This window comes from Coregonus lavaretus (assembly GCF_964263955.1).
Source record: "Coregonus lavaretus genome assembly, chromosome: 10".
NCBI lineage: Eukaryota > Metazoa > Chordata > Actinopteri > Salmoniformes > Salmonidae > Coregonus > Coregonus lavaretus.
In genome coordinates this window covers 38098909-38121876 of record NC_139997.1, presented here as the reverse complement: position 1 = coordinate 38121876, position 22968 = coordinate 38098909, and the positions used below count along the sequence as shown (strand labels likewise).

The following is a 22968-nucleotide window of genomic DNA, read 5'->3' as shown; positions in this document are numbered from 1 at the left end:
TGCAACATAATATTGCAGTATATTCAGAAGGCAAGTTGGTACAGCACTTTTGTTGACTCAGCAGCAGTAGGTTTCATGATGTCTGTTGATGTCAAAACAGCCTGCCCTGCCTCTTCTCCGTATAAAAGATAGGACACAGCACCAGCATGTGTATACCATATACAGTCATTGGGGATAGAGCCTTACAGTAAACATATCCTAAAGGACAAGGTCAAATCCCTACAAGTTCCTCTGGTGGGAAAAACATGCCCTCTGTATCACAGTATCAGTTAAATACTCCATGTGTGGTTATGCTGTAAATCATCTAGAATATAACATTATTGACATGATATTAGTGGTGCTAGTACCAGATAAGCCACTAGTGTGTTTCCATCAACATCCTTTCTTATGAAACTGATGGGTTTCACTTGTTCAATGATAATGTCACTTTGTTTCTAAGATGTGTCAAACATGAGGGGAGGGTTATGAATGAGTGAGTAAAGAAAACGTAATATGTTTCATATGAAAGATGTGCACAGAACATAAGACAAAAAATACTGTGGTCACAAATAGATAGAATTGCATGATATGGATTTCATGTTTAAATCAGATGTTAACTGTTCATGTATAATGCTGTCCTCATTTATAGGCTGTTCTTCATGTTCGTTAATACAAAGACCCTTTAGTCTCTGGACAGACAGACAGACAGAGGATAGGGCGTTGCAGCACCAGCTGTGAGCCAATCATAAAGGATGGAGAGGAGAGGGGGAAGGAGAAGGAGGAGAAAGGGATGGGGTAAGGTTGAGAGAAAGGGGGGAGTAAACAAGAACGCATGCTCACGAGAGAGGCAGCAAATGATGTCATGGCTTGTGCTGGTCTGTGCTCGCTCTTTTCCTCCCCACCCTCTGCTCTCCATCTCCCTCCCCTCTCTGTACATCGCTATCATCATTGTGAAGGTGGTGTGACTGGCAGGGCTAGGAGGAAGACACGCAGCATCAGCACAGGCATCCCCAACATCATCATCACTCAGAATTCCTTAACCTAACAGGTAAACAAGTCTACACTTAAAGTTATCCTGTACTTTAGTCTATGTATGGACCAGTAATAAAGAGGTCAAAACACAATACATGACAGCAAATCATAGAAATGAGCTAAGCCATCTATTTGACATAATTTATTATGCTCACTGTCCTCTTTTTGGTGTACTTCTCTTTTTAAATGTACTATACATATATCATGGGGCTATATTGCATGATGTTTCTGTTCAACTTGTGGAATGTATGTTAAATATGAATTTACATATATTAATGTTTCTTTACGTTTTGAGTATCAGATGCTGCATGGCCCAATTTTGTGTCCTACTTGTTTGTCTTTCTCTGGTCTGTTATTCTGATAATAATTAATGCAAGTGTGCTGAATCAATCTATTTGATCCAAGCCTTCATTACTTTATTGAACGATTACTTTACTTGATTAATCTCACAGCCCCCCCACCCCCCTCTAAAAAAACAACAACAACTAACTAACACCCCCCTTGCCTTTCTTGAACTAACACTCAACTTTTCGTACTAGCACTGACTTTGCTGATAGCTACTTTATTGAGGAAGAATTGACTTACTATGACTGAGATATGTGGTTGTCTCACCTAGCTACACCATACAGTGCATTCGGAAAGTATTCAGACCCCTTGACGTTACAGCCAAGAACCCAATGGTCACTCTGACAGAGCTCCAGAGTTCCTCTGTGGAGATGGGAGAACCTTCCAGAAGGACAACCATCTCTGCAGCACTCCACCAATCAGGCCTTTATGGTAGAGTGGTCAGACGGAAGCCTCTCCTCAGTAAAAGGCACATGACAGCCCACATGGAGTTTGCCAAAAGGCACCTAAAGGACTCTCAGACCATGAGAAACAAGATTCTGTGGTCTGATGAAACCAAGATTGAACTCTTTGGCCTGAATGCCAAGCGTCACGTCTGGAGGAAACCTGGCACCATCCCTACGGTGAAGCATGGTGGTGGCAGCATCATGCTGTGGGGATGTTTTTCAGCGGCAGGGACTGGGAGACTAGTCAGGATCGAGGGAAAGATGAACCGAGCAAAGTACAGAGAGATCCTTGATGAAAACCTGCTCCTCAGACTGGGGCAAAGGTTCACCTTCCAACAGGACAACGACTTTAAGCACACAGCCAAGACAACACAGGAGTGGCTTCGGGACAAGTCTCTGAATGTCCTTGAGTGGCCCAGCCAGAGCCCGGACTTGAACCCGATCTAACGTCTCTGGAGAGACCTGAAAATAGCTGTGCAGCGACGCTCCCCATCCAACCTGACAGAGCTCAAGAGGATCTGCAGAGAAGAATGGGAGAAACTCCCCAAATACAGGTGTGCCAAGCTTGTAGCGTCATACCCAGGAAGACTCGAGGCTGTAATCGCTGTCAAAGGTGCTTCAACAAAGTACTGAGTAAAGGGTCTGAATACTTATGTAAATGTGATATTTCAGTGTTTTTTATTTTATAAACCTGTTTTTGCTTTGTCATTATAGGGTATTGTGTGTAGATTGATGAGGGGGGGGGAAACAATTTAATCAATTTTAGAATAAGGCTGTGATGTAAGGCTGTAACTATTTCAGCCACACCCATTGCTGACAGGTGTATAAAATCGAGCACACAGCCATGTAATCTCCATAGACAAACATCGGCAGTAGAATGGCCTTACTGAAGAGCTCAGCGACTTTAAACGTGGCACCGTCAGGATTCCACCTTTCCAATAAGTCAGTTCGTCAAATTTCTGCCCTGCTAAAGCTGCCCCGGTCAACTGTAAGTGCTGTTATTGTGAAGTGGAAATGTCTAGGAGCAACAATGGCTCAGCCGCGAAGTGGTAGGCCACACAAGCTCACAGAACAGGACCACCGAGTGTTGAAGCGTGTAGCGTGTAAAAATCGTCTGTCCTCGGTTCCAACACTCATTACCGAGTTCCAAACTGCCTCTGGAAGCAGCATCAGCACAATAACTGTTAGTCGGAAGCTTCATGAAATGGGTTTCCATGGCCGAGCAGCCGCACACAAGCCTAAGATCACCTTGCGCAATGCAAAGTGTCGGCTGAAGTGGTGTAAAGCTCGCCGCCATTGGACTCTAGAGCAGTGGAAATGCGTTCTCTGGAGTGGTTAATCATGGTTCACCATCTGGCAGTCCGAAGGATGAATCTGGGTTTGGTGGATACCAGGAGAACGCTACCTGCCCCAATGCATGTTGCCAACTGTAAAGTTTGGTGGAGGAGGAATAATGGTCTTGGGCTGTTTTTCATGGTTCGGGCTAGGCCCGTTAGTTCTAAAGAAGGGAAATCTTAACGCTACAGCATACAATGACATTCTAGAATATTCTGTGCTTCCACCTTTGTGGCAAGAGTTTGGAGAAGGCCCTTTCCTGTTTCAGCATGACAATGCCCCCGTCCACAAAGCGAGGTCCATACAGAAATGGTTTGTCGAGATTGGTGTGGATTAACTTGACTGGCCTGCACAGAGCCCTGACCTCAACCCCATCGAACACCTTTTGGATGAATTGGAACGCCGACTGCGAGCCAGGCCTAATCGCCCAACATCAGTGCCCGACCTCACTAATGCTCTTGTGGCTGAATGGAAGCAAGTCCCCGCAGCAGTGTTCAACATCTAGTGGAAAGCCTTGCCAGAAGAGTGGGGGCTGTTATAGCAGCAAAGGGGGGACCAACTCCATATTAATGCCCATGATTTTGAAATGAGATGTTCGACGAGCAGGTGTCCACATACTTTTGGTAATGTAGTGTATCTTATGATGAATGCACTAACTGTAAGTCGATCTGGATAAGAGCATCTGCTAAATTAATAAAATGTTAAATATATATATATATATATATATATATATATATTGAAAACAACCCACTATAAAATACAGTGAGAAGTCCTACCATGGTTTGATTTACTCTGAAAATAATTGTGATATTTTTATCGAACAACAGGCTGCTCTCCAGCAATGATACATAATGGAACATTATTTAATTTAGTAGCTCTCAGAGAGCAGCTGAACTAACAGTAACAGTTCAAGATGGATGAATATATGTGTATGGGTGTGGGCGTCCATCATAAGTCAGCAGCCACAGCAGCCATTTCTTGGTGGGGCAGTTAATCGATCCAGCTAATGGAGTCATTAGGAACAAGTGTGTGTGTGTAATGCCCAGAGGACATGGTGTGCAGAATGTATCGCATTAATGACCAAATCTCTCCCAATACCTCCTAATTTCCTGTCTCAGTGGACAGTGTCCTCCCAATGTTATTTCAACATTATGGCAGTGCATTTGCTGTTAGTGTGAGAAACTACAGCTGTCTCGACTGTATGCCTTTGTCTTGCATCCCATCCTTAATGTTTTACCTCTCCCTCTCATCATTTCTCTCTCTCTCTCTCTGTATAAGACAGAATGGCAGAGGGCTCAGGATTAGTAGCGGAGGTGGAGACGGCCTTCAAGAAGTTTGCCATTCATGGGGACACCAAGGCTACTGGGAAGGAGATGAACGGCAAGAACTTTGCCAAACTCTGCAAGGACTGCCGGGTCATTGATGGCAAGAACATCACCGCCACCGATGTGGACATCGTCTTCACTAAAGTCAAGTGAGACTAGTTCCAGTTTCAAACCTCCACACTGACAGATCCACAGTCATCTTTCTAGTGAAAGAGGGAATACGGCCAGGGGTCCTCAGAATACCATATCAGGAGTAAAGGAAAAACTCTCCAAATGTTTTTCTGTGTATTTTAGGGCGAAGACAGCTCGTGTGATCACCTTTGAGCAGTTCAGCCAGGCCCTGTCAGAGTTGGCGCCGAAGCGTTTTAAAGGGAAGGGCCAGGAGGAGGCGCTGCAGCAGCTCTACGGCCTCATAGCAGGGAAGGAGCCTGCCAACGCGGGCGTCACCGTGAGTGTCTACCTCTCAGCAGCACACTGCCTGATAATATTACAGTCCCAGAGAGAGAGTGTGTGTATGCGTTCTTGTGTGTACTGTGTGTGTGTGCATATCTGTGTGATGGGTAAGCTCTTCCATTGTATCCTCATCTCTCATTCTCCCTTTCCCGCGCTTTCCCTCGCTCTTTCCCTTTCTCTCTCCCTCGCTCTTTCGCTTTCCCTTTCTCTTTCCCTCGCTCTTTCCCTCGCTCTTTCCCTCGCTATTTCCCTTTCTCTTTCCCTCGCTCTTTTTCCTGCTCATAGAAAGTGGCCAAGGCAGCGGCGGTGGACAGACTGACAGACACCACCAAATTCACAGGGGCACACAAGGAGCGGTTTGACGAGTCGGGCAAAGGGAAGGGCAAGGCTGGGCGAGTAGACATCCCAGATGCCAGTGGCTATGTGGGTGCCTACAAGGGCAAGGGCACCTATGAGGATAAGGTCAAGGAAGCATAGGCAAGACAGAGGGAGAGAGAGAGAGACCCCCCCCCCCCCCCCCCCAAATACTGTAATTTAAGTTAGAACTTTTTGTAAATGTAAATTAATGCACATACTGCGCAGGTAGGATGGGCTGGGCTGTCACTGAATGTTATAGTATTATATATCCTTTGAAGTTGCATGCTGGGGTTGGGGTGGTGGTTGGTAGGATGGAGAGGGGAGGGGAGGTGTAAGTGTGATGAGTAAACCTGAATAGAAAACAAAACAGTGACCAAATTCTATGTCAATAAAAACGTTAATAATATTGATATATATTCACCTTCCCAAGCTCTCCAACCCCTGACCCTATCCCTCCCAGCTTCACTAGATGCTTCTGTAGGAGTCATTTTGGCTTGTTTATGTGTTGTGGTTAATATATACTGAACAAAAATATAAACACAACATGAAACAATGTCAACAATTTTACTGAGTTACAGTTCATCAGTCAATTGAAATAAATTCATCAGGCCCTAATCTATGGGAAGGGGCGCAGCCATGCAGCATTTCTCCTTTGCCAAGATAATGCATCCACCTGACAGGTGTGGCATATCAAGAAGCTGATTAAACAGCATGATCATTACAAAGGTGGACCTTGTACTGGGGACAGTAAAAGGCCACTCTAAAATGTGAAGTTTTGTCACACAACACAATGCCACACGTTTTGAGGGAGCATGCACCAGAGCTTTTGCCAGAGAGTTGAATGTTCATTTCTCTGCCATAAGTCACCTCCAATATCATTTTAGAGAACTTGGCAGTATGTCCAATCGGTCTCACAACCGCAGGCCACGTGTATGGCGTCGTGTGGGCGAGCCATTTGCTGATGTCAACTTTGTGAACAGAGTGCCCCATGGCAGCGGTGGGGTTATGGTATGGTTAGGCATAAGCTACGGACAATGAACACAATTGCATTTTATCACAGAGATACCGTGATGAGATCCTGAGGCCCATTATCGTGCCATTCATCCGCCGCCATCACCTCATGTTTCAGCATGATAATGCACTACCCAATGTCACAAGGATCTGTACACAATTCCTGGAAGCTGAAAATGTCCCAGTTCTTCCATGGCCTGCATACTCACCAGAAATGTCACCAATTGAGCATGTTTGAGATGCTCTGGATTGACGTGTACAACAGCGTGTTCCAGTTCCCGCCAATATCCAGCAACTTCGCACAGCCATTGAAGAGGAGTGGGACAACATTCCACAGGCCACAGGCCACAATCAACAGCCTGCGAAGGAGATGTCGCGCTACATGAGGCAAATGGTGGTCACACCAGATACTGACTGGATTTCTGATCCACACCCTTACCAGTGAAATGCTTACTTACAAGCCCTTAACCAACAATGCAGTTTTAAGAAAATAATAGTTAAGAAAATATTTACTAAATAAACGAAAGTAAAAAAATAAAACAAAAGTTACACAATAACGAGGCTATATACAGGGGGTACCGGTACCGAGTCAATGTGCAGGGGTACAGGTTAGTCGAGGTAATTGAGGTAATATGTACATGTAGGTAGGGGTAAAGTATTCCCAGTCATGTGAAATCCATAGATTAGGGCCTAATGAATTCATTACCATTGACAACATTTTTTATATGAACTGCAACTCAGTAAAATCTTTGAAGTTGCATGTTGCGTTTATATTTTTGTTCAGTATACGTGATACATGACCCAACATTTAGTGCCCTCTAGTGTACAAAACAAGTTAAAACATCCCTAGACAGACAACATATAAAACACATTACATTTCATTTAGACAGGCCTCCTACAGCCTCAGTCAGCACTCCTATTACTGCAGGAACTCACTCAGCTCTCTACTACTACTACCACACATGTTGCATTATCATTGAGGTTGCTACTAACACGAATGACCTGGTATTATGCACTGCTTTCACCCACAGCCTTCTCAGCTGATGTCCTTAGCTTTCATCTGCTCTGCTATAATAACTGTATATTGTAAATATAGATAGTTGAATGGATGAATGAATAAACAAATGGCTAGATTATGTAATAGATTAATGAATGGTGAATGAATAAGAAGAGATTTACACTGTATCTGTACAGTATAGCGCTATGCTTGTGCTTTGGGAATGAAGAGAGAATAAGAGACCGATGAGGAAACTGCTCCACTCCTCTCCTCCTCTGAGAAAATGACTAAATCAATTGTTCTGTTGGAGGACTGGGAGCCTCCTGACTGCACTGCATTGTCTCCTATTGGGTTGTTGTTCTGTCCCTCCTGATCACTGTCTGTTGTGTTTTGTACCGTCTAGCTGTGTCTCCCTCTATTCTGAAGAGCTATAAAAGAGTATGTACACCTTCAAATAAATCTCTGAGCAGCAATTCAGACCATGTGAAATAGTTTTTTTCTCACAAACACACAGATGCATGTGTACGTGCATTTGTACGTGCATGCGCACACTCACACACACACTTTATCAAATTATATCAAAGTAGCAGGGATTAGTAATATTCCATGGGGTACTGCACACCCCAAAACACAGTATCTGTCCCTAATACCCTTACAAAGCCAGTCTGCCTCCTCTGCTAAGTCCCATACAATGACAGGTGGGGTGCAGCAAGGCTATAAAGTGAGGGAGAATCTCCCCAAGACACAGTCACCCCCTGTTTATCTGAGACCTGTGCTGAAATGAGAGGTGAGACTGACACACATGGAATGGTGTTTACTGTAGTTGACTGTTCTCTGTGGTATGGTGCTATGGTGGAACATCCCTCTGGGATAGGTGATGAATGATACTCTGCTTGCATGTGACATTCTCAGCCATGTTAAGTGGGAGTGTGCTTTACTGTAGCGCTCTGAAAGCACATGACAGTGCCTTCCTTGTATGTGAGGGTGTATCTGTGTTGTGTTTTGTCCTCACTCCCAGGTATCGTGCTGCTGTGTGTGTTTAGGACAGCCCTGGGACAGGTAGGACCGGGGAACTGAACCTACTCCTGGAACGGCCCGGGACAACCCTGCACCACCAGAACACTGTGTGAGAGAGAAAATACAGAGGAAGTGTATATATTTAAGTGTTTGTAATAGTCTGTTTGAGTCTCAGTGTGTGTGTGTGTGTGTGTGTGGGTATAGTGTATATGACAGACCCAGCATCCTGTGGCTGCTGTGTGATGCAGAGACAGGTGGGGCAGCTGTATAAATATTTCAACACTACTCTGACTCAACTAGAGAAACACCTGTAGACAGCCCAGACTGCATTGACTGACATTAAAGGTTAGAGTCTTATCTATGGCCTATATACTGTATCTGTGTGTTTTACTATCAGATTATTGACGATCCAAGTGCTCTAGTAGAAAGAATCGACTGAATCAACCCACTGGGCACAATTCAATGTCTATTCGACGTTGGTTAACGTAATTTCATTGAAATGACATAGAAACAACGTTGATTCAACCAGTGTGTGCTCAGTGGGAACTTAACTATTGAAATATTACCATTTATAGCTTCTCTAGGTCCTACACAACTCATCCTTCCCTGTATATCTCTGACCATTATTCTACCCTCCTTCCTCTACCTCCCTCTCTCCTCTCTCTCCTATCTAGAGAGCCGTACAGTGTTCTTGGTGGCGTTGACACACCGGTGTCGTGCGTGGGTCCAGTGAGGAAGCAAATCACCGTAGCATATGAGCACATGTTCATCAACCTGGGCCAGGCCTACGACGTGTCCTCAGGGGTGTTCCCCGCACCCCTCTCTGGGGTCTACAGCCTGGCCCTGACGGTGTGGAGCGATGCAGGCTCCCCCGGGTCCTGCTGGCAGCCTGCGCCAGCCTGTACCACAACGGCCAGAGCCTGGCCAGCACCGTGCTGGCCCTGCATCTGCAGCCTGGGGACACCATGTCTGTCTTTCGCCCCCTGGCTGCTTCCTCTGTGATGACCAGAGCCACTACAACAACTTCAGCAGCTTCGTGATCTACACCACCGACTGCCCGCTAGGAGCTCACTCAACATCATGACTAGAGTCTCTCTCTCTCTGTCTTTCCCTCTCTAACTTTGTTCTTGTCCCAGATTCTGCTCGTATTAGCTCTATCACCTGCTCAACAAGGCCTGTGGGATTCAAAATATTGTTGATGGCATATTACTCTAATAATGTTTACCAGACTTGGGGTTTCAACTAATCATTGGTAAAATACACTGAGTGTACAAAACATTAAGAACACCTGCTCTTTCCATGACATAGACTGACCAGGTGAAAGCTATGATCCCTTATTGATGTCACCTGTAAAATACACTTCAATCAGTGTAGATGAAGTGGAGAAGACTGGTTAAATAAGGATTTTTAAGACTTGAGACAATTGAGACATGGATTGTGTATGTGTGCCATTCAGAGGGTGAATGGGCAAGACAAAAGATTTAAGTGCCTTTGAAAAGGGTATGGTAGTAGGTGCCAGGTGCACCGGTTTGTGTGAATAACTGCAACGTTGCTGGGTTTTTCATGCTCAACAGTTTCCTGTGTGTATCAAGAATGGTCCACCATCCAAAGGACATCCAGCCAACTTTACACAACTGTGGGAAGCATTGGAGTCAACATGGGCCAGCATCCCTGTGGAATGCTTTCGACACCTTGTAGAGTCCAAACATGAATGAAGTAGCTACGTAGCATCACTTTGCATGTCTTAACCCTCCCCACTCTCTCTCTTCTCACTGCCTGTGGTCAGTGGCTTGGGAGGGTGTGCTGCCGTGCGGCCGCTGGGACAGTGAGTGTGCGTTTAAGCGCCAGCGTGGGTGCTCCATGAACTGGAGGAGCAGGTGTTCACCAGGATGATGACCCTGTGGCACAGCCTGTCCCAGCTGGACAACAGCATCCAGGAGGTCACAGGTACCAACATTATAGAAACATTATATCTGGTACACAGACAGACCAGGGAGGGGTAACCTCATTCTAATTCTATGGATGACCTCTCTGCTAACAGAGGCCAGGGCTGCTAATGATATACGCCGCAAAACACGTCCTTCCCACTGGGCACAGAAGTCAGTTCAATGTCTAATTTTGATTTACATTTGATTGAGCTCACATAGTTCAACGTGAAATCAACAAAAAATGTACCATGTCATTGGAATTAGGTTTAAAGTTGGGTGATAAAAGACAAGCATTCCCGAAATTCCTTTACCTTTAAGACTTTTTGCAAATCCAATCAGTTTTCCACGTTGACTCAACGTCATCATATTGACTTTTTTTTTAGATGGCGTGGAATTAATGTTGATTCAACCAGTTTGTGCCCAGTGGGTTATCTCTATCTGACTGAATAACTCACTCTCTCTCTCTCTTTCTCTCTCGCTCCAGGAGGAATGCGGATGGTGTTCACAGCCACCATGAGTCCCAAAAGCCACTGCTTCGGCCCCTTCACCAGTAACGTGCTGATTCCCTACACCGAGATCTCCCTCAACCATGACAATGGCTACAACCCTGCCCTGGGTATGCATACACATTAACCTTAAACCCGCTACACATATTTCACAGACAATACACTTAATAATAGTCCTATCCTGGACATGTATCCATCCATTTCAATAACTCCATCCCTCTGCTTCCTCTCCCTCCAGGTGTGTTCATGGCCCTCCGGATGGGCCTGTACTTCTTCTCCTGCACGGCCTACTCCCACGTGGGCGCGGCGGGCCAGAGGCTGTACCACAAGCTGCAGCTGATGAGGAACGGGGAGGTGGTGGTGTCCACGTGGGAGGATAACCAGGAGGACTCGGAGGACAGCGGCTCCCAGACCATCCTGGTCTTGCTGGATAGAGGCAGCCAGATGTACGCGGAGATGCTCTCTGAAAGACAGCTGTGTGGAGGCTGAAACCCATAGACAGACATACTGTACATCCACTGAGACACATAGGAAAAAACACATCCACTCATACATACAACTGTACTGAACTGTTAAAGCACATGTAAATTGTAGTCAACTCTGATCATTCTCCTTAAAAAAGCAATCTATGTATTTTTTTGAAAAATAAAAAACGTTTTCTCACTGAAGCAGTATCCAACTATTAATATTGTTTAATTTCACAGGCATCACCAAAGTGACTGCTGTGTTAGGCTACAAGGTTGTGTTGTTAGGCTACAAGGTTGTGGTGATTTATTATGATATACTGTGTAAAATGTTCATCATTAAACTGAATAATGAACTTGTAGAAACCCTCTTCTACCACCAGTTCAGAACTGTGTGTGTGAAAGGACTGTTTACTATCTTCTCCCTGACTCAGGTCTCATACACATGTGGTATTTCTCATCGGTGTGCTCTGGGACCACACATAGTTTCACAGGTTAGCTGGCCATGTTCACACACACTGGTTTGCTTCTCTCCTCTACCTGTGCAATTTCCACTCCCCCATCCCCTATCCCTCAAGCTGTCTGTCTGTCATCCTCTGCTTTATATAGGCTCATTTATATGCAGCACAGTTTATACTAATGTCCATCAGTAACATACTTTTTGCCAATGCAATAAGCTATATTTACTGTTAATAGATCAAGGTTATACCCTGAGCCCACCGGAGAAAGCTGGAGTGCCAGTAAGGTTTAAATGTAGCCAACCACTAAAATATCTAATGTGATTAATTAGGGTCTTCATTGGACCAATTCAGTTTAGGACATTAAACTATTTAGTGCTTTAGTGTAGACTAAACCCTGCAGATACAATAGCTATATGTGTCTAAGGTTTACTAGCTCAGCAACCCAAGGTCTGGTGGCTAAAGATATATCCTTGTTGCCAGGGGTAACGAGTCCAGTCTGGTGCCCTTGAATGGAGAACAATAGACAATAAAGACACAACTCACACCTGGAACCTATAAACAGAATAGCCTAGAGGCTAATATGACACTGATAAAACATTACCCAAAACCTTTCATTGGAATGACCTTTGGAGTCAGACAGTTACTTCATACTAATGCTGACTCCTCTCAGTGATGTCATCTGTGATGTCAATGTTTAACCTCGATGGCCTCTCAAGCTATGGCATGCCCCGCTTTTGCTGTCAAAGTAATGATGTCATGTACCACTGGCATGGGTGTGTTTATATGTGAGGGGATGTATGTTCTTTAGAGCCAAGAGGAAAACTAAATAAAAGGATGAGGAATTTAACTGAACACCCAACAAAGCTAAACAAATCAGCATTATTTGCACTTTGACTGACGCACTTACATTCTAGTTCCTCTCATTCACTCATGCCCTCACATACTTATCTTACTGTACTTCTCTCATGGAACAAAAGTGTATTCCATGGCTCCCAGACGTTTTCGTCTACCTTTTATAAAAAACGTAATAAACCACAAATAACAGAAAATTCATATAGGCAATAAAGTCAACTTCCCTCTAGCAGTGCCTCCTTCCTTACCCTCTCTAATTACTGAAAGCATCTCCCTCCCCCTGGTCTCCCATGTCCCCCTGGTCCCCCTAAACCACCGTACTCTCCACTTTCCCCCTCCCTCTCTCCCTCCCCACCGAGCACACACTGGTTGAATCAACGTTCTTTCCACGTCATTTCAGTGAAATTACGTTGAACCAACATGGAATAGACGTTGAATTGACGTCTGTGCCCAGTGGGTCCCTCCTTATGTTCTCTAGACAAAGTGGTAGAGGGAGATATTTGGAGAATTCCTAAAGCTGACCAAACCAAGCCCTTTGGCAGCGGTCCCTCATTCTCCCTGTCCTGCTCCCAAATAAGGAGGTACACTTACAGGGGAAAAGAGAAAGAAAAAACGGGTGTGTCATAGAATGAAATAAGAGGACTAGAAGCTCATAGAAAAATCGAGAGGAAAAAAAGCCCATATCCTTTTAAGGCTATGGTTTCCTCCCTCCCCTTCTTTTCTCTCCTCTCCTCCCCTCTCTCTCTCTCTTTTTCACTTGTGGTGAAGTAATTTCAGAGAGCGTGTTTGTTCTTTTTAAGCTGGCACTCCCTGAGAGCAGACTCTGTACTCTGTTGTAAAGGGGAAGAGAGGAACTCTTTCACACCAGCTCACAGAAACACAGGTCCAAAGCCACCTGAACTCATCTCAACAACTACAGCTGCTCCCAACTAAACACTGTAAGTACATGCCTGACTACTTCTTAACACCTTTGTCTCTGTCAGGCTCTACCTGTTATTCATACTGTTGAATTTCCAGGGCCAAGTTTTCAAAAGTTAGCTATCTGGATTTCGACTATCGGAGAGGATGAAATGTATAGAAATATACATTTAATTAATAGAGAGGATGAATCATTGACTTGAATGGGGACTCTAATTCTATTAATTTCTTTGCATTTAATCCTATCCGATAGTCAATCTGGATAGATACTTTTTGAAAAACTGAGCCCTGGTGTGTCAGACAGTGTCAAAATGGTGTCTAGTAGTTTCTCTGGCATGCTTGGTAAGTTGCTACTGACAGTGTTCTATTGATTTGGAAAGTCTCTTATAGGATTTCATGGATGAGAGTCAGGGCGAAAAGGGTGTAGACATACTCACATGGGGGAAAATCTGACCTAATCTATTTTATATTCAGTCTCTTGATTACACACACATGTCTCCCGAGTGGCACGAGTGGTCTAAGGCACTGCATCGCAGTGCTAGCTGTGCCACTAGAGATCCTGGTTCGAATCCAGGCTCTGTCGTAGCTGACCGCGACCGGGAGACTCATGGGGCGGCGCACAATTGGCCCAGCATCGTCCAGGTTAGGGGAGGGAATGGCCGGCAGGGATGTAGCTCAGTTGGTAGAGCATGGCGTTTGCAACGCCAGGGTTGTGGGTTCGATTCCCACGGGGGCCCAGTATGAATAAAAAATAAAAATAAAATGTATGCACTCACTAACTGTAAGTTGCTCTGGATAAAAGCGTCTGCTAAAATGACTAAAAAAAATAATTTAAAAAATAACACACACACACTGAACACACACACTCTGCCCTCTCACACTCAGTCACTGCATAGCATGTATCTAATTAATTAATTGCATAACATGTTATGAAGCCTCAATGAATGATGCTGTGGTTTTCCTCTCAGTTCCTGTGTCTAAAAGTCTCTCTGTAAGGCTCTGTTCTCTCTTCACTGCCCAGAGAGGCTTTATCAGATGGATCCTGTTCACTATCAGATCCTACTTCTTATCAAGTCCTGCTCTCAGCACTCTCTCTCACACACACTGGCTACACCCCTGTTTAAAACAGCTAGCTGCATGAAAGACAAATTCATAAAAGAATATAGGGGGTCTTTCTTTCCCATGATGTATGTGCTGTATCTTTGAGATGGAGATAGAGGTTTCTCAACATGCGGTCAGAGAGTGTTATGTAATACATGGTGCCTCCTCATTCCCTGTCCATCCTCTGGTACCAGTCTTCAGTGCAGCTGTGGTGTCAGAATGTGTATATGTGAGGGATTATGTGAACTATGCTGGTATGTCCAGGGGTCAATATATAACAGTGGATGTTTTAGTGGACGCCCTGACAAACACTGTGACAACATTTACATGGACAAGTTTCTTTCGGAACACTGCATGATGGATCTTTTGTGAAGTAACCCCAGTAGTTTTCACAGTCTGTTTCACATCCCTGAAATAATGTAATCTGTAACAGTAAAAATTTAGCAATGTATTAGTGAAGACACAGAGTACATATTGGGTAATAGGAAGTCAAGATGGCTTTAAAGGCTGATTAAGGGCAGACTGTTGTTTAGAGAGATCTGGTCTGGGCCTGTGGCAGCAGGCCTGGCCCTCAGAAGAGCAGCTGTCAGGAGCCAACAGGTCTATCCTGCCCCAATCTTTCCCGTCCATGCGCATCGAGCAGGTTCACTTCTATAAATATCTGGGTTTTTGGATTGACAATAATTTGACGTTTAAAAAACATACGGAGCTAGTTAAGAAGCTGAGATTTAAAGTAGGCTTATTTTATAGAAATAGATCATGCCTCTTCCTAAACAGCAGGAAGCAGATTGTACAGTCGACTTTCCTTCCAGTTCTTGACTATGGTGACACCATTTACCAGATTGCAGCAGCCACTGCTCTTAAACCTTTGGATGCCATCTACCATAGCGCCCTTTGATTTATCACAGGTGACAGTTTTAATACGCATCACTGCATCCTGTATCAAACGGTTGGCTGGTCCTCATTAATGTCCAGTAGATCACTTCACTACTCCCTTTTTATTTACAAAGCTCTACTACAACTGTTTGGATTTAATGAAAATAATTGTATTTGTGGTATTTGAAGCTGAAGTGTTGATTCTGTAACTTGTAGTTTATGTCATTTTTATTCCTCAGGGCACCATTGTAAATGAGACCCTGGTCTTAATGGGTTTAATAAAACATTTAAATACAATAGCAGACTATGCTTAGCCCCCCTCCTCTCCTTCCTCTGTTCCATTCCTGGGGAAAAGGGCAGTAAACAGATCTATAAACTCTCAATCACACATGGATGTATTCAGGTTCTGTGACACAGCACACAGACAGGTTTAACCCAATACTTTTCACACAGTTTATCGAGCCTTTTAGACACTTGATTTAAGGCTAGAGTGAGGTTTGGAAAGGTTAGGGTAATATAGGTAGTGATCTTATGGCCCCTGCCCCTTGCTGACCCATAACAGTCCTCATGAGCCAATCAAGAGCCTCCATGTTCAGATAAGGCCTGATCCAGCCAGTGATGTGTCTCTGTATTGAGGGGGGATCCTCTCTGGGCATGCTAAAACAGTGCTCAGAGGCAGATCCTCAGATTGTGAAACAGCCCTTCAGATTGGTTAGAGCAGAATCTGGTATTTATGATGGTATTTACAAGGGTTGTTGTTACAAACTGTTTCTGGTTGTGACATAGGGGAGAGTGGGGTAGGTTGAGCCATTTTTTACATTCAGCATCACTCCGTCAAGGGAAATATTACATTTTTTCTAAAAAAGATATCTACATATATTTCAGGACGTTCTGTATGCCTAGAAATAATGAGAATTCATGTAAACATTACAGTTTTGAAAACATAGCTTGTCCCAAAAAAGTGGTCTCTTGGCACAACTTACCCCGGGTATGGGGTAAGGCTAGGCCCTGTTGTTACCTCATTGCCCAGCGATAATGCCTTGCATTACGCCTGGGAAAAAAACACTTCAATTTGCCATTGGCTCAACCATTGCTCAACTTACCCCATTGCCATTGTCTCAACTTATCCCAAGGCAAACATTTTGACTATATTAACCCATAGAGCTACAAGGATGCACTTTCATGCTATGTTTAGTACCTCATATTGACGCTTATAGAGACACCAACTGATATATAGAACAATCTTAAAATGATCTACTTTGGTTTAGATACAAGCATCATGAAACCTCTAACACAATAAATTCATTTGACTTGAAAATCAGTTTTTTTGGACCTAACTTGCTTTTTCCATTTGGTTTCTTCCTTCACATACTCCATGAAATGATGACCTCTTCCTAAATATTTGGTCAAATTATTAATTTTGTGTTTGATTTCCTAGAAACAAGGGTGGCTCAACTTACCTCTTTGGCTCAACTTACCCCATTCACTCCTACAGTAACTTGGCTGACAGATAGAGAACAATGGGTCCCTCCTCCACATCCCATATAACATATGTAGTAAAAACTGTAGTCTGCTCTGCTGTGCTCTGCTCTGGGTGAGGAGAGATACTGACATGGAACTATGAGGTATTACAGTAGCTCTAATAGCTCTGGTCTGGGTGTCATTAGCTACTGGATGATGCATTAGGATTAGGAAGTAATGCTTTCTCTGTGTTAGAGCTGACCAACATAAACAAGTGCTAACAACTGACACAAACATGGCAGTGCACGCAACCACGCATATTGAGTAACATTGACAGAAATCCTCTGTTGAGAAAGAATCGATATACGTGTGGCCCGTCCATAACAGAATTATAACACAATGGATTGCACAAATACTATGCAAGCATGGCCAATCTGAATCGCCATCTTGTGTGTGTGTGTGTATGTGTGTGTATGTGTGTGTGTGTGTGTGTGTGTGTGTGTGTGTGTGTGTGTGTGTGTGTGTGTGTGTGTGTGTGTGTGTGTGTGTGTGTGTGTGTGGGTGGGTGTCGCGCGCAAGGTTGGGGAGTAACTGATTACATGTAATCTGATTAAACTTTTGAAAAACTCGATCATGATTACTTCTTGGATGACTTTTCCATTCAGAAAGGATGTTTGCAAAAAAATACATTATGACTCCTTTCTGTTTTCTCAATGACATTCAATTCAGCATTGAAAAAAGTTGCAAGTTTAATTTTGTTACACCTGAGCGAGTCTGACCACAAGTCAGAGACCACTATGATGACACACCAAATGCATTTGATGGATCCTTTTGTCTTCTTCTAATGCCTCTTAAAGGGAAAGTAACTGGACGTAATCAGATTACGTTACTGAGTTTGGGTAATCCAAAAATTACATTACTGATTACAACACAGACATTGACACATGCACACAAGCAGTGCCTCCACCTCCTTTCCAAACACATTAGAAGCCACAAGACTTGATACGGGACATTTAATACTATTGCAATAGCATGAATCAATGTGGATTTATAACTGATACCTGAATGTTGACTTTTGAGGCATGCATAAAGAGAAAGTAAAGAGGAGAGGAGCATGTTGCTGTTAATTCTAGCTCCTACTGATAAAATATTTTCTTACTCACCATGCAGCAACATGAGTAACCTTCTGAGCAATGTCCAGATAGTCACTATGCCATACTTTGACTCATACAGTAAGATCATAAGGTAATTTCTGTTGTAGACATTTATCCCAACAATCTCATCTAGCTAGCATAATGCCCTGTGCATTTACATACATTGCACAGTATACACTGGGCCATAGGGTTTGTCACTTGCAGGGGACTTTGATGGGCTCTAATACACAGAAGAGTGTGAGCAGGTCTATGAAAGTTTACTCTAACAGCTACCTCAGTGAGAGAGGAAGGACGTGACAGATGGGAGGACTGAGCCAAACAGGATGTAGACAGCAGGGTGTGGCCGGGGAGGAGGACAGGAAGCAGCTAGAAGTCAATGAGAGCAGCAGGCTCACAGAGAGATGACATTAACCTTTGACCCCCAGCTCTGAGAGGTTCTGTGAGAGTTATGGTTCAAGATCACAGCACAGGTGCTGAGACTTTTTGATTATACAGTCCAAGAATTGAGTCTAAATCTGAAGTCTCCATCTGGTGGTCCATTTGTCCATTTGCATGCTCTGGTCTACATGTGCCCCCCTGGCATAGTATTCTTCAAGTTGGGAGGCATTTAGGCTCTCTGTTATGAGTTCTGAACCCCGAACCCCAAACCCCGACCTCAAGATCAGATCAGAGTTCAGATCTATATCATAGGACTGCAGTCACATTTGCGGACCTACTGTACTTGTGTTGACTCATGGCCAGTTTGGAGGGTTTGGGCAGGCCAGGGACATGAATGTGAGCGCTGTTCCGTCTATTAAGTGGGTCTGTTGAGCCAAGACAAAAGGAGAAAGAGTTAAACTGCCACTGTTACACATATAGAAAAACTATCAAAGTATTCATGGAATTCTCAATGTGAGGAAGTGGCTCTTCACCTACAGACATTCGGGTTCATCATTTTTACTCAAAGTATAGATTTCTTTCAAGGTTTATTTAAGCCCAGTAGTGCTTTGTGTATTTATTAATTCAATCAGCCCAATTCTGATCTTTTTTCCACTAAGCTGCGTTTACACAGGCAGCCCAATTTTGACCAATCACATCAGATATTTGTCAGAGCTGATCTGATTGGTCAAAAGCCCAATATGTGAAAAACATATCAGAATTGGGCTGCCTGTGTAAATGCAGCCTAATTGGTCTTTTGACTAATCACATCAGATAATTTCACATCAGATCTTTTTAGAGCTGATCTGATTGGTCAAAATACCAATTAGGCTGCATTTACACAGGCAGCTCAATTCTGATATGTTTTTCACTTTATGGATGATCAGAATCCACTTTGTGGATGATAGTGAGACATGGAACAGGTCTGTGTGATGAGCATTTAGTGGAGGAAACGGTGGAGCATGTGTTGATATTTTGTGAGCTGTATGATGTAGATAGGGAGAGATTGTGTAAAAGGGTTAAAGAAGCTGGACAGGGTTTGGGTGGTGTAGTGGGGGGAGGGAAGTGGTGTCTAGTGCTCTGTTTTACTTTCTTAGAGGAACAGGACTAATGAAGATAATTTAATGTTGGTATGTCGTGACTGGCCTCACACTCCAGTACCGTAGGTGGCAGTGTATGCACCTTAAAAGTTGAATGCGATCTGCCAACCCAATTCCAAAGAAGAAAAGATCAGAATTGAGCTGCCTGTGTAAACTCAGCCCAACAGTTCTAAGTTTACTTATCCACCATCTCAAACCTCTATGGCAAATTGTGTTGATGTGGGGTGTATTCATTATGTCAATTCTGTAGCCAAACATTTCTTGAACGGAAGCAAACGGAACTAAACTGGGAGGGACCTACCTGAATTTGTCCATTAGAAACTCTTGGACTAATGATTACACCAGTATTTAATTGTTTCTTTGTTTCTATTAGCCGAACTCCAATGATATGGCTAATTGACACAGCTGATTTTAACCCTGGTAATTAGGTCACCTATCATTTTAAATAGGTGTGCCCAAATGTTTGTCAGTTGGATGTCTTTTAACCTAGGTGAGCCATAGTTTTAAACTGCCAATATAGTTAAGGATAAAATAAATATGATACCTTTGAATTGTTTTTTAATCTTTGTTTTTAAAGCCTTAAGGGTAAGGCCAGCTCTTTCACTCTGTCTTCTATACTTTGCCTTTACCTTATAGGTTAGCTTCTATGTAACTTAAGTGTATAGATGGTCGATACCATATGCAACAGAACAAACCAATGTTTGCCTGCCTTATCTGAAATGATATCTCTCTCCCTGTAGGAACAACAATGGCAAACAAAGGTCCCTCCTACGGTCTGAGCCGTGAGGTGCAGAGTAAGATCGATAAAAAGTATGACCAGGATCTGGAGGAGAGGTTGACTGAGTGGATCATTGCCCAGTGTGGCGCTGGAGTGGGCCAACCTGAGGCAGGCAAGACCGGCTGGCAGAACTGGCTCAAGGACGGATGTGTGAGTGCCTGTCCTTCTCACACCTCATGTCTGTGTGAATGTAGAGTGTCTTTAAATTAGTGTACCAGTCTTGCACAGGTAGTACATTTCTCACCCCTATCCCTCTCTCCAGGTGCTGTGTGAACTGATCAACAGCCTGTCCAGTGGGAACAAGCCCATCAGGAAGATCCAGAGTTCAGGCATGGCCTTCAAACAGATGGAGCAGATCTCCCAGTTCCTCAATGCAGCTGAGAAGTACGGCATCACCAAGACCGACATGTTCCAGACAGTTGACCTCTGGGAGGGTATGTCCAGCCAGCTGCTATCAGCTGTACCCCCTCCCTCCACATTACATGTCATACACATCACTTCTATTCGCAGCTCAACTAGCATGCTATACAGATGGATACAAGGTTTTAAATGATATTGTTGCTTAGTCACCCTGTCTAGTCACTCCAGCTACATTCACTGTTTTATACTATACAGTAGTTTAACTTAATAAACATGTCTGGATGTGCAGTATCAATGTCTATTGTCTGTAGGGAAAGACCTGGCTGCTGTCCAGAGGACCCTGATGGCCTTGGGAAGCATGGCTGTCACCAGGGACGATGGAACTTACCACGGCGACCCCAACTGGTTCCATAAGTGAGTTGGCGCCTCATTCTGTGTCCTTTCCTCTGTAAAAACAGTACTGTCATTATGGCTCTCTGCGTATTCCCATTTTGGTAATAAAGGCCAACATTTGATTAAAATATGTAGTGAAGGACATTACTTTGTCTGTGCAGGAAGTCAGTGGAGAACAGACGTGAGTTCTCTGAGGACCAGCTGAATGAGGGAAAGAGTGTCATCGGCCTGCAGATGGGCACCAACAAGGGGGCATCTCAGGCTGGCATGACTGGGTACGGGCGACCTAGGCAGATCCTGAACAACAACCCTTAAAACCATGACAATGCTCCGTCACCCTAGACCTGAGTATACTCCCTTTCTCGGCCCATCACTGAAGACTGAGACGCTATGTCTGTTAACTTGAACAAACGGGACCGACCCGAACTTCAAGACCAAACTGGACCAAAACTGGGACCAAAAACTCTCAAACACACACTGCATAGATGCACACAATCAACACATTCACACAACACAAAAACATGGTGTCCAAAGTCTGTACAATCATGTTTTGTTAAACATTTTGAACAATGGACACGGTTACATAGGAATGGGAAAATGTCCATATATACTGCACTCTGTTTAGTAATGAGTGAAAGTTGAAATAAGATGTTGCTAGAATATGCTGTTAATGGGAAAGATGCAGTAAGATGTCAATTCTAATCAAGATGTTGGACACCTTTCCAGAGCTCAATATTTTTGTATGTTGTATATTGACTATAAGAAATGATTATGAAATAAAGTTCAGTTTAATTTTAAATTATTCTGCTTTTGAATGGTTTATATTTACTGCCAGCATAAGGTTTATTTTATAACTGGCAGGGAGAGGGACAGAACGAGACTTCCGGCAGGATCCAGTGGAGGCGTATGACACTTCTCTTTCGCCTGCCAAGGTTTTGTTCAGCTTGAGTGCCCACTAAACTGCTCAGCATGAGGTTAGGCAGTAACTGGCTGGGGGGGGGGGGGTGAGACTGGGGAGAAAAAAGGAGATGGAGGGGTGCATGGAAAAGGTTCTGATGGGGGGGGGAAACAACATGAGGATACTTCTAGGGTGCGTGAATGGAGATGTGATGGTGCTCTACATTGGAGTACAGTGTCTAGAATCAGAACATTCCCTAAAAAGGACTGCTCCCAGCAGTGCGAGGGTACAGAGTGGGACCACTGCTTTCATTCTGTTAGACTGCATGTATACACAGTAATACAGTCTCACCTACTCTGACCAGCTAAACAAGTGAGTCATCAACGAACAGCAATTCTGACATGTCTGGAGACCCACACACTAACTGGATCAACTCTTAGCTACAAATGGGAGGTGTCTGTGCCAAACAGTGACAGCCTATAAACTAATCCATTAACCACTGAATACAATAAAGGACAAAGTGTGATCCACTGTAAAACCATGTAACCTCTGAATAGAATGATACTATGCCCTCGTAGTAGACCGATCTCTTTCAGCCAAAATATACACACTTTGACATGTTTACCATAGGAACACAGTGAGGTGTATAGCGGTGTGACTGATTTCCTTCTAGCTGTGGTTGAAAGTAATGTTAGGTGTGAACTAACATAGCGGGCATAGAAAGACGCTTGAGTGGAGTCCCCACATCCACGTATGGAATCATGTAGTAACCAGAAAAAGTGTTAAACAAATGAAAATATATTTGCACCCATCAGCTCTGTACCACATCGCCATGCGCCTCCCAAATGTTGTAACAATGAGGAGGGCTCTGTATAGCTCAGCATTGACATGATTGATTGACGGTACGGTTAGTGTATAAACACAAACTCACTTCCTTGACAACAGCTCGGCACTGCGCCGCGAAGCGCAAGAAGTATGAATGCCCTGACTTCTGCTGAGGCCAA

At 43.9% G+C, this 22968-nt stretch overlaps 2 protein-coding genes across 2 annotated transcripts; both read left to right on the top strand.

Annotated features, from left to right (window-relative positions):
* Nucleotides 1-4420: 4420 nt before the first annotated feature.
* Nucleotides 4421-7756, top strand: LOC311136111 (tubulin polymerization-promoting protein family member 3-like; the record flags this gene model as incomplete). The annotated part of the gene is made up of 3 exons (XM_084170193.1): nt 4421-4611; nt 4757-4910; nt 5201-7756. The coding sequence occupies 3 exons, from the start codon at nt 4421-4423 to the stop codon at nt 5390-5392; spliced, it is 537 nt and encodes a 178-aa protein (XP_084026319.1). The 3' UTR covers nt 5393-7756.
* A 5370-nt stretch (nt 7757-13126) lies between these two features.
* Nucleotides 13127-21868, top strand: LOC311136507 (transgelin-2-like). The gene is made up of 5 exons (XM_084170656.1): nt 13127-13446; nt 20276-20463; nt 20576-20747; nt 20985-21087; nt 21228-21868. The coding sequence occupies exons 2-5, from the start codon at nt 20284-20286 to the stop codon at nt 21379-21381; spliced, it is 609 nt and encodes a 202-aa protein (XP_084026782.1). The 5' UTR covers nt 13127-13446; nt 20276-20283; the 3' UTR covers nt 21382-21868.
* Nucleotides 21869-22968: the final 1100 nt, after the last annotated feature.

Coding starts and splice junctions, on each gene's coding strand:
- LOC311136507 (XM_084170656.1), top strand. CDS start 20,284: ATGGCAAACAAAGGTCCCTCCTACGGTCTGAGCCGTGAGGTGCAGAGT. Junction 20,464..20,575: donor ACTGGCTCAAGGACGGATGT/GTGAGTGCCTGT, acceptor CCCTCTCTCCAG/GTGCTGTGTGAACTGATCAA. Junction 21,088..21,227: donor GACCCCAACTGGTTCCATAA/GTGAGTTGGCGC, acceptor TTGTCTGTGCAG/GAAGTCAGTGGAGAACAGAC.